Source organism: Siniperca chuatsi, linkage group LG4, assembly GCF_020085105.1.
Source record: "Siniperca chuatsi isolate FFG_IHB_CAS linkage group LG4, ASM2008510v1, whole genome shotgun sequence".
NCBI classification, from domain to species: domain Eukaryota; kingdom Metazoa; phylum Chordata; class Actinopteri; order Centrarchiformes; family Sinipercidae; genus Siniperca; species Siniperca chuatsi.
This window is the reverse complement of record NC_058045.1, coordinates 3,065,949-3,078,262: the sequence shown is the minus strand read 5'-3', so window position 1 is coordinate 3,078,262 and position 12,314 is coordinate 3,065,949. Positions and strand designations below refer to the sequence as shown.

Below are 12,314 nucleotides of genomic sequence, written 5' to 3'. Positions count from 1 at the left end.
TCTCATTTTAGAAACCGACTCTTCAGATACACCATATATATACATACAGCAAGCAATCACTGTGTGCACTCATGCAGGATGACACACAGTACATGGCAAAAAATGTCATACTGGCTCGTGTTCAGATCAACTTAAAATCATGTTTTCCTTGAGATTATAGGGGAAAAACATATTTCAATTAGGATAATTCTACCTGTATCTCTTTTTTTAGTTGATTTGAATTGGAAACAAACTATTATTTTACCACACGGACATATTGTTTCCACATTTTTTTAAAGAAACTGAGATTTTCAGTCAGCGCTAGACTAAACAACTTTAACTACTATTTATTTTTGCAGCCAAGATTGCAGCCACAGAAAGGGATGCTGAGAACTGAGTGAAGTACCATCTGATGTTGTAGACAAACTCTTCCTGCTCTAACATGGATCCATTTCAGTGGAGGTTCAAGTCTGGAAGCCATCCAATCCCCTGTCAGTCTGACTAAGCTGCAGAGTTTTAGATTGGAGTGGGGATGTGCTCACCAGCTGTGAGATTAAGGGGAACTGATCGATGGCCTTTCTGATTGGCTCTCGCGGTGTCCCAGCAGCATCCAACCCCCTTGGTTCGGATGATTGTCCTCAGCCGAGCCAAAACCAATTCTTCCTCCACACAGGGGCCAAATAAGATCACTGACCTGAAGCTACAAGGCCACGCTTGGAGGTTCTCTCTCCATCCGTCTGCACTCCTCATCTCTCTGAAGAAAATGAGACAGACAGAGAAGAAGAGAGGGGAGGAAGATGATGAGACGGAATCAAATTTGAGTTTAAATGACGAGCATTTTGCACCATCACAGATTCACACTTTCCCTGTTTTACTTGATGTATACTTTCCTGACATATTTGTTAAAAAGTGCTAATGCCAGCTGTGTTTCTGCACTGCTCTCTCCAGAAATTTCCTCTATCTATGGTATTCACTGCAACTGCTGCTGGAAATGTAAAATGCTTGACCTCCTGTGCAGCAAAGGATTTTTTTTCTAGAAGAGAAAATCTCTTTCATGAACTTTATAGAGTAAAATATCAGGGATCATTTGTTTGAAATATAAAAAAGCTTTACAAGATCATATCTTGCAGTTTAGTAATATACATAGTAATTGACCCCCTCCTGCTTGGTGTTGCCATGACAACCAAATCCTACCTGGATGCCACTTGTTTGTGATTTTTGATTCTATAGCACCACAAAGAGGGCAAGGTGGGGATATTTTGATCTCTCTGCTTTCATTGTCATATATAAAAGCTTTTAAACAAATAAAAACAGGTGACAAATTAAAGGAAAAATCTGAATAAATGAGTAGAGAAACATAATGAATACCTATGCTTCCTTACAGAACACAAGTGTTAACTGCAATTATCCAAAATATCTGTTTTACAGTCAGAAACAGGTTTTAGACCAAGTTTACTTCAAGGATGAAACTCAGTTTGGTTCACTCATGCAGTTCAGACTTTCGCTGGAAGCAGTACATTATCCTAATACACTGAATTTCTTACTTTATAAAACCCCCTTAAATAAGAAATTACAAAATAGGTACTGTTCACATACAAGTAGTTCTCTAAAGTGATTGCACCAAAAGGAATTTGTTTTTTAAAATGTTTTAAAGATACTGACAATGATACAGATACTGGATAGTGTAACTTTTACCTGTGTCTGTTCTTAGCCTACTTTTAGCCTGATTTTTTTAGTATTGTTTTATCTGTTGTAATTTTTTTATTGTTTTGTCTGCAACTTTTCATGCCGCTGTCTTGACCAGGTCTCCTTTTGCAAAAGGTTTCCAGCCTCAGTGGGACCTTGTTAAATGAAGGTTAAATAAAATAAGAGAAAATACATCTTGGACCCTGAGGAACCCCACAAATGTTTTCTTTGAAGGCTTTAAAATTAGAAAATACCTTTTTCCCCACCCTACAGTACTTACAGAAAGTGTCTAATTAAAAGACAAACCTGTATAAATGAGAAACATTGAATGCAAATATTTCCATACAGGTCAGGAGGGGTCAATCAATAGGTACTAATGACTTAATTTGTCATTCGTCTGTATCTGAGGTTTAAAGCCTTTCACATAAGATCATTTTAAAAACTGAATTTCACTTTTTTTCCATTTCATTGTTCACTATCATTTATCTCTATAATTTGAAATGATTCAGTGTGTAATAGGTCAGGCCCCATGAGCAGGAAATCATTAAACATAGAGGGAAAAGAGCACACCATTATGATGTTCTGATAACTGTGCTGCCATCTAGTGGGTACTTCAGGAACATGTCTTTGATTTGGAAGCCAAAATTCAGTATAATAATGGTGCATTTCTCACTTCTCCTGTCCCCAAACCAGCTATTTTTAGCAGTAACACACAGGGAATTCCTTTTTGCTGAAGGCTTTAGAGAATTGCCTCTTCTCATGGTCATCTAATTAAAGTTAAGCTCAAAGTGAAACAAAAGCCCCTCTGAAGAACTAAAACAGGCATCTTAGTAAGCAATGTTTAAATTTATTTTCCTCTGGAACAGCTGATGTTTTTACAGTATTTACAAAAGGAACAGTCATCTACAAAACACTGCAAATGTGAACCTATTTTTCATCATGTGTGGTACAGTCTTTCTTCATAGCATCATGGTGACATAAGTGGATTTAACAAGAACAACAGCACAACATTGAATTAGTTCATGCCCTTAATTGGTATGTGTTAGTGTTTTTTTAAATACAATACAATAATTATTTAATTTACCAATTAATATATACACAATATATCATTTAAATGATGCTGTTAGTCATGGCTACCATATGGCAATATAAGAGAGAGAGTATATGACATGTTACAATCAACAGTATAGTAATCAACTATGGCTTCCAAAGAATAGCATTACTATGAAAAAATAATAATATATACTGTACATATATAATGTTCATTAAAGTGTCAGTAAAATGCATAAAGCTGTCTTTTTCCCTCACTTAAAACATTATATAAAACCTGCAGAAAGGCAGTTTAACTAACTGCAATGAGATGCTTAAAGAAACAGCCAACAGCAGGGGGGACAGTCAGTAACCCCGAGTTCACAGTGTGAACACACTGATTAAGGAGTTTCAGGGGAAACTCGCTAATCAACAGCTTGTCAGATTTGCATTCTTCCATGTTGTGATTTCAGTTAATGACAAACAGTTATGTCTGATGAGTGAAAGACAGAGGAGAAGCTAATTACAGCCAATCAAAGCTTCCCAGTCCTGTACAGGTTTCATGTGAAAAACTACAGCAATAAACCAGCCAGAGATTATTCTTGAAAAGTAGCTGTAAGGTTTGCTGTTTTTTTAACATCTGCTGTAACAAACTGTGTCTGTATCAAAACATGCTAAGTGGTGAAAGTTGGCTCTGGATGATTGGTTACATTCCTAGTCTTGATTATGTCATCTTTGATAAGATATTTACTGATTTTAGTCATAACTTTGATAATTTTGGGATATATTTATGTAAAGGTCTACTACAACTGACTGAAGACAACAATGAACATTGTATTTGAGAAATTTGGCTTGTTTTACAAATTCATGATACACCTGTTTTTTGGACAGTGTGAGCAAGTACAAACTGCGCCTGATTGACATTTCCCTCACAGCTTTGTTGCTCCTGGGTGGGACAATTGACCATTTTATCATTTTTATTGGTAGTTTAACAACCTCCATAATATAACAGCATTATAAGAATCTGTGAAACACCCTGTGTGGGTTTCCAGGGCTTTGAAATGAAAAAAGGTATTTCATAGAATAATTTAAGACTCAAAAAAGTAAGGATAAAACTGAGCAATGTCTACAAGTTGTGAGTGATTTTTTGTTTGTTTGTTTTACATTTGAATATAAGAGAAACATCTGAAGAAAAACTTGATTTTGATTAGCAAAAATGTGTGTGTGTGTGTGTGTTATGTTCCATCTTGCGACCCCTTCAAAGGGGCCCAACCCCAAAATTGGAAACCAACAGCCTGCTTTGTTTGAATCACATGATAACAATAGGTCATTTCTAAAAAGCTGTCTTAACTCAAAGCAGATAAATACATCCCAGACAAACAACCCTTCCTCTCGATGTGTACAAGACTAATGTTTGTCTGTAAATGTTGTAGTTGCAGACCCACAGATCCATCCAAACCTTCCCACCAACCATCCATGTTGCTCGCAGTGTGAACGCAGGGTTAATGTTTGGACCGCTGTGTATGTACTAAACAGATTTCAGACCCAGTATGTAACTTCTTGGCCACTTCCCTTTAACATGGGTCCACACACAACATCCCAGTCCCTCCAGCTGATTAGCCGCTGACTTCACTGGAACCGTCACACTGACTTCCTCCTCTTGCCAAACACATTGTTGATGAGCTTGGCCATAGACTTGGAGCTGCTGTAGCGTCGTCGGTCGGCTCTGTACTTGAAGTGCTCCATCACCTGCTGGATGAGTTGGGTGAAGAGGTTGGCGATGTCCTGGCAGCTCTTGGCTGCCAAGACCTCCTGGAAGTGACAGCGGTTCTCCTGAGCCAGGCAGTGGCCCTCGTCCTCACGCACCTGTTGGGCATGATACAGGTCCTGCTTGTTACCCACCAGACACAGGAACCTCCATCTCCCTGAAACATGTCAGTGAGGACTGGTGAAATGCAGAAGGTGTGGAGCCAATAAGAGTACTTTCTGCTGAGGAGTGATTTTATTTTAAACCTCTCCAACCCTGCTGGATCCAAGCTGCGTTCAAACTCACAGAACGTTATTTAATTTGTAGTCAAGATCCAAAAGTTTAAAAGACACTAGATGTAATTATGTGTGTATATGTGTATTCAATGATGCACAAAACATCTAGAATATTTCCATTAAATCTGACAATGCAACCATAAGACGATGTCATCTCAATTGCTGTATAGCTTCAATGAAGTTTTGAGAGCAGCAGATATGGAATATATACTAAAAATACTATATAAACTTACATAAGTTATATATAACTTTATAAACTTTATTTTACCAGTGCACATTTTTATTTGAATGCGTCATATAGTAGATACTCACATATATAATTCTAGTTTTAGTTTAACTTCTCTTATTTACAGTGGTGGAATAAGTACTCTTACTTTTACTTCAGTAAAACCAGCAATAAAAAACAACCACAGTGTACAAATACTCTGTTACAAGTAAAAGTCCTGCATTAAAAATTTTACTTGAGTAAAATTACTAAAGTGTTAGAATCAAACGAAGAAGAATGAATGAAAGAATGGCCCATTTCAGAATAATATATTTTACAGAATTAGATTGTAATTTTTGATGCATTAATGCGTACATCACTTTAATTTTGCAGCTCGTAAAGGTGGGGCTTAATCTATAATAATACATCATAATGAATTAATTAATTATATTTTGTATCACTAATCTGAATCTGCAATGTAACTAAAGTTATCAAATATATGTAGTGGAGTAAAAAGTACAATATTTCTCTCAGAAATGTAGTGAAGTAGAAGTATTAAGTAACATAAAATAGAAATACTCAAGTAAAGTACAAGTACCTCAGAATTACAGTACTTAGCTATTTTCCACCGCTGCTTATTTATACTATGTATCAGTTTTTACTTCCTGTTGACTGCTTTTGTGTAAATGTATTCCCAAAAATGCCCTAAAACAGGTTCTGTTTTTTATTTTGGCTGCATTTGTTTTATACACACATAAACACAAGTGAGTCCAATATTTTCCATCCTTATCTCCATCAAGATTTACTGATCGCTGATCTACACTACTCACATACATACTTGTCACTGACTAAATAAATATCTTCCCTCCACGTTATGCTTTGGCACACGACAGGCAGCCTGATAGATGTGGTTGGCCGATTTTTTCAGCAGACCAAATTTACTAGATGCCTGTAGGTTTGCAGTGAATCCCTCGCTTGTCATCATGAATCATTTATGAGTTTGTGTTTGCCCAGTCAGGAATCCCAGCATTCCTCAAATTCAAGACTGCACGAAGATCCCTGTTCAGTTTCAAAGAAAGCAGGGCAACGATACTCTGTTATGTTCTGTTTTCCCATCGTGTTTACAGCACGTGGTAATGTAGTAGTTTTAAATAATTCTTAGCATTTAATGTAATTGTCAACTAAAATATATGATTCGACAACACTGAATGAGACAATTAACACTTAAAGAAACCATATTAAAATCCTTTGGATAAACTTAAAATGGTTCCAGCTTCACAAATGTGAGGATCTGTTGCTTTTCCTTTTAAGGTTTGTACTATTGGTTCGACAAAACAAGCATTGTGAAGGCGTCACTTTGGGCTCTGGGTAATTGTGATGCCATTTCTCACTATTTTCACAGTTTTTACAAATCAAACAATCAAACAATTACTGGAGAAAATAATAAGCAGATTAATCTATAATGAAAATAATCATTAGTTGCAGTGCGATACAAAATAGTCAAAACTCCATGGTTCCACCTCAACCAACTACAACAGTAAAATCCTACTTTTACATTAATGATGCATGAGTAATAATAATCTAATGATATAACGTAGAAAAGGTTTCAGTCGTAGTCATCTGGACACTGTTTTCAGAATCAAGACGTTTGGCTCCCATCCGGAAGTCATTCTCAATTCTCCGGATGGGAGCCAAACGTCTTGATTCTGGAAAACAGTGTCCAGATGACTACGACTGAAACCTTTTCTACGATAGAACACTCCTGGACGAATGAGGGACTACACCGTCTAATGATATAACATATAATCGTGTAAGAGTCACGGGGGAATCTGTCTGCATTAAGTACTTTTAATACTTCCTCCACCACTGCTGTTTCTATTTACTCCTAGTTGGCATTTTCAATTAGATGAGGTTTTCACTCAACAGAAAACTTCACATTGTTTATACTTTTTAACCCAAATCTTAATGTAGTAATGTGTATGACACTAGGTCTCTAGCTAATTTGAGAAAAAAATGTACAAAAACAATTTAGCCTCAGTACAGGTTATGATTCATGTAACCTCTTCCAGCTCAAGGTTTCTGGAAATAAATGTTAGGCCAACAGCTGCGTTGATCCACCATGTCTTTCTCAAACCCAGCAGTGGCTTGTTGAATGGGGAGGCTCAGCTTCTCTGAGTTAATAAAATAACCTCATTGTGCTTCTGACCCTTTGCAGTTGTCCATGCGCGCCTCCCGAATCTGCCATAGGATGTTCTTGGCGTTGATGAAGGAAGTGCGGTCGCTGATGTTGTACACCACCACAAAGCCATCTGCCCAGTCCACTAGCTCCTCCAGTATACACCTGGCCTCTGAGCTCTGCCAAGGACAACACATGGATGTGTTTTTAGCTTTCATAAATGACATATTAGAAAGCTATTCAAGGTGGAATTTCTCACAGTACTTATTACACCTTATTCTATAAGTGTGTAATTATTACTGTGTGTATATATATATATATATATATATATATATATATATATATATATATATATATATATATATACACACACACACACACACACACACACACACACACAATACATATGCATTACTGTTGTCCCACTTCTTCCAGAGCTATTTTTACTGCCGTTCTTGTTACCCTGAACATCACCAGCATGCAGACATGTGCAGAGCGAGAACAGGACAATATGCTTTAGTGACCTTGAGGAGAAATAAACAGTCAGAAGGACAAGGGGTCAGAGGACATGTCTGAACCCACAAACAACGATGCCTCAGCACTATAAAAACTCACTTATCCCTTTCTCTTTATTGGCTCCATGGTGTCTTTATGCAGCTCAGGTCAGAAGGGCAGGACATCGACTCAGTGCTTCTTATGAAAGGGTGACGTTACAGTGAGTTTAATCGACAGAGACAATGACCGGCTCTTGTTCTGCTGAGTCTCGGGGTATTCCAATAAAATACTAGCTCTGTAGTAAAAGGCCTCTCAGGTCTTTGGTCTTGTTGAAAGAGAAGTAAGCAGGTTATATGGCTCTTTTCTTCAAAGAGACATCCATTGGCACACATCGCTTCAGGACACTCTCATGAACCCTTTGGATTCCCAAATTTAAGTGCTGTACGGATCGTACACGTGCCGGCCCAAAGTAAATATCTGACCATGTTTCCTTCAAGGTCAGGGACATGTACTGCCGCTTCCCCAGCAAACTGAAAACGGGCCAGTTTTTACTGTTGTTATGTGAAACGCTTGTAGCTCCAAAACAAGAAATTATTATGTTTTCACCTCAGCTGAAGGATTACCTTTGATGGATTCAGAAAATTCTACCATACTTCTCTTGGCCCATGACAATTTGGAGACAGCAGGTTTTCTCTCACACTGATGATTTATTGACATTTTTGGCTACAGTGATATCGCCATAGGTAAAATAAATGTTGACTGAGGTCTAGCCTCTAAGTGATGATTATCATAAGACAAACAAAATGCTGGAATATGAAATGTAACTTTAATATTGATGTCTTTAGTGTATTTTCTTGAAAAGTCTCAGTCTGAGTATATTTCCAGTCCACCTGATGAAATAGGAGGAAACCGAAGAACTCAAAACAGGGTCCAACTGCAGCACTGCTTTTCTAATAAAAAGTTCTGAAATAATATCACAATATTAAGTGTGTTAGTGATATGTTGTACCTGAGAACAAGGGTCAAAAACTTCCAGATTCAGCTGCCTGCCATCGATTGACAGTCTCTTATGGTACAGGGAATCTGTAATGAGGATTAGAAACAGTCAAAAATAAACAACACAGTAATATTAGTTGATTAAAATAGTGATGGTAGAAGTCTACTAAAATCTAAATTCTAAAAAGGACCTCCAGGACCAAAACCAAACCCCCATTAAACCACGATCATCATCAAATCTGGAAATACTGGCGTTTGAGGCATATTCACAGATGAAGCGCCTGGTCAGGAACAGCACAAGGACAGCTGGAGGAAACAGATTAAATGTAGCCTCACATAAAAGAGGCTTCTGTGCATATTTGGCAAGCTTAATGGTTATATTTCCCCCTCTGCTTCGCCTCCAGACTGCAAGCTACACATAAAACTGACCAGTTTTGTTCCCACAGACAATCAGTTTCAATTAAGGGCTGAAGTTTCAAGTGCTGAACTCTGGAAGCCTGTTGCTGATGGTGGTCACGGGCCTCTGAATGGTTTGTACAGGAGTTATAATTAGGCTACGGGGACGCACAAATATGAATATGGCCCAAAAAATTACTCATACATGCATTCTGGAAAACGCAAAGGACTTTCGACACATAGGACTTTAAGACACAATAGCAATTCTTTTGGGACCGTCTTCACACTAACATTGATATATTCTGAGAGCAAAACAACAAGAAAATGAGAAACATGCATTGAAAGCAACAAGCAGAGCAGCAAAGAGCAGAAAAACATAGTAAATGGACACACGTGCAGCCTCCAGAGGCTACATCATCTCTACAGTAACAGCTCTGCTTCACTGCCTGGCAGAGAGAATGGAGATGTCCCATTGTTTTATGAAGCTTGAACACAGCGCAGAGCCAGTCAGTCTTAACCAGCACCACAGAGACTGAATACTAAGCAGCAACAACGGCCCTATAACTATAACTAACTCGGTATATGTTGTGTTTTCCGTCTTCCAACCTTGAAATCAGCTCTGTGACAGATGAGTTTTATTTTAACAAAGGTCTTTCAAAGGCAGGGATTATCTGAAGGCATAAATAATCTCATTATTTCAGTTACATCTCACTGAATGGGGTTTATGTAACATGAAACCAAAGCCCAGTGAAAATATAAGCTTAGGTATGTTACTACCTGAAAACATGCACCTTAACCAGTTAAAGTTAGCCTAGCTTAACATCCAACAAGCTAAATTAGCCTACAGAGATTGCCATCAAAACAATGCTTAATGTCAACGAAGAGGCAAGAGAGAGAGAGAGAGCCGCAAACAGCTCTTTCCCCTACTTTTTTTGGGTAGTGAAACATAACAGGCCGAGGTATCATGTCAATATGAAACACGTCTTTTACTTTCCAATTATGGGACGATTCCGTATTTTACGGGACGGTTGGCAACCCTATGCTCAGTTGCCAGTTGGCTACCAGACAATTACAGTTAGCTAGTTAGCAAATATTTTACCAACTGGCTCCAAACAGCACTGCCTCATTTTAAGTTTCAGCTGACTGCCAGCACTGACACATGTTAATCCAAAGATCAATCCACAAATTTCTAGGCCTACTTTAGGACAATGGTATAGGCTCACCTCACCCTCCCCTTCCAAGCGTGTAGGAGAAACTGTGGTTGCCGCAAAACGCCAACAGTCCTATCTAGAGTCAGTGTTTGGTTTGTCCGTTCTGGGCTACTTTAGAAACATGGCGGTGCAACATGGCGACCTACGTGGAAAGGGACCCACTCCCTCTGTATATAAAAACAGCTTATTCTAAGGTAATGAAAACACAACAATTCTTATTTTCAGGTGGTTATAAACTAATGAAAACATACTTAGAAATAATATATTAAATTGCCAATAGCTCCTCCTAAACATTACACAATGGACCTTTAACTGTTGCAGTAAGCTGAAAAACAACATGCACATCCTTCAAATTTGTCCTGAATAAATAAAAAAGCTTCCAGAGCAGAAGTTATGTCACTGTGTTACACTGGAGAGTTAGTAAAATATCTAAGCTTATATCAAAACAGCCTCACACTCTGAAATCTAATTTGAGCATTAACTAAACCAGCTCATCTTTGATGTCTATGACACAGCGTCCAATGCTGTTCAAGGTACATCTAGAAAGTTTTCTCTAAAGCATTCATACACAATGAGACACTGAACTGTTTCTATTTACATCTGTAATTCAACATACAGTCACTATTTGTTGATGAAGCCTCTGATAAGACTAAATCCTCCCAAATGTGTACATAATGTGTAAATATGTAGGGAAGGATTTTAGAAAATACAGACCTGTCATACATTTGCAAGTAATCACATTACATTCTGGGAACTTGATGGACATTTTTCTCTATTTTGTGATGTTTTGTTGACCAAACGATTACTATATTAATGGAGAAAATAGATTAATCGATAATGAAAATAGCCTATTTGTTAGTTGCAGCCCTCCAGAGTTCCTAGGACATTACTTGAAAGTTACTGTATTTGAAAGATCAACACCAAATGTGTTAAATGAGACTTCTTTTTAGTCTACTACACTTATGTACTACTGTACTTGTTTAGGTATGTTTACTCAAACAAAGCCTGAAACTGTTTGTGTTTCATTATACTGTATAAAGAAGCTTTTGAAGCCTGAAACTTTAATATGCACCATAAATCATCATCATCATTTGAAAAACACTACACTGACTGCTGCAAGTGTCAAAACGAAAGTAACATATATATATTAAATGGCATCATAAACAGTACAGAGATGCTTACTGAAGAACCACAGATATTTTTTCTATAGCTGTTTGAACTAAAAAATCCCTTCCAGCCACTCACCTGATTTCCCAGCCCCCTGGCTTTCCAGCAGGGCCAGCTTGATGTTGTTCATGCCTGTGCTCTGTCAGGTCCTCAGCTGGTTCTCTGGCTCTGTGTTGTGTCTGGTATCTGGGTTAGCATCGGCACAATAAATGCTGCGTGCAGTCCAGGCTGGGTGGGAGTACAGGACTGCCCCCCTCTCTTCCTCTTCAAAGGGTTGTTTCCCTTTTTAATTGCCAGAGGGAGAGGAGAGGGGGGGAAACAAGCGCCCCCTTCTTCTTTCTCTAGATGTCTGTGTGCCAAGTGCTCTTTTACTCTCTCTTTTCTCTGGTTTCTCTCTCTCTCCTGTATCCAACAAAGCTCTCTCTCCCCTCTTTACTCCCTCTCAATCCATCTGTTTTCCTTCTTTCTTTCCTCTCTTTCGCCTATATGTCTCTTTTCTGTCTCTTCCCCCTCCTACAGAGAGGTTACTCAAAGGTCATGGCTGACTAAACCTATTGTGCTGTTCCAACTCTGGCAATTCAAATGTAGTCCGGCTGCCATCTACAGACATTTGTGTCATTCTTTATTGTGTAATGTTATGAAAGCCCATTCCTACCTGGAATAGAAAGAGATTAATTAATATGTATAGGAATGATGAATGTAAAAATACTCACGGTAAACAAAAATTACAAAGATATTAGTAAAAAATAAATGCAACTCTGTCTCTTAGAAATTATGTTTATATACAACTAATTTGCAACAGCAAATAGATTTTGAGAGAAAATTCCACCTGAAATACATTTTTTATCAACATAATGAAGAAACATGTCAGGCAAATTGCAAAAAAAATGTTCATGAACGTATCTGCAAAACATTCACTGACAACTTATTTA

At 37.9% G+C, this 12,314-nt stretch overlaps 1 protein-coding gene across 1 annotated transcript; it reads right to left on the bottom strand.

Annotated features, from left to right (window-relative positions):
• Window positions 1-748: 748 nt before the first annotated feature.
• Window positions 749-12,065, bottom strand: LOC122875149 (ras-related and estrogen-regulated growth inhibitor-like protein). The gene is made up of 4 exons (XM_044193988.1): window positions 11,461-12,065; window positions 8,622-8,695; window positions 7,135-7,297; window positions 749-4,619 (listed from the first exon to the last, which is right to left on the bottom strand). The coding sequence occupies exons 1-4, from the start codon at window positions 11,510-11,512 to the stop codon at window positions 4,336-4,338; spliced, it is 573 nt and encodes a 190-aa protein (XP_044049923.1). The 5' UTR covers window positions 11,513-12,065; the 3' UTR covers window positions 749-4,335.
• Window positions 12,066-12,314: the final 249 nt, after the last annotated feature.

Coding starts and splice junctions, on each gene's coding strand:
- LOC122875149 (XM_044193988.1), bottom strand. CDS start 11,512: ATGAACAACATCAAGCTGGCCCTGCTGGAAAGCCAGGGGGCTGGGAAA. Junction 8,696..11,460: donor CCAGGGGGCTGGGAAATCAG/GTGAGTGGCTGG, acceptor TCCTCATTACAG/ATTCCCTGTACCATAAGAGA. Junction 4,620..7,134: donor CAAAGGGTCAGAAGCACAAT/GAGGTTATTTTA, acceptor GACATGTTTCAG/GGAGATGGAGGTTCCTGTGT.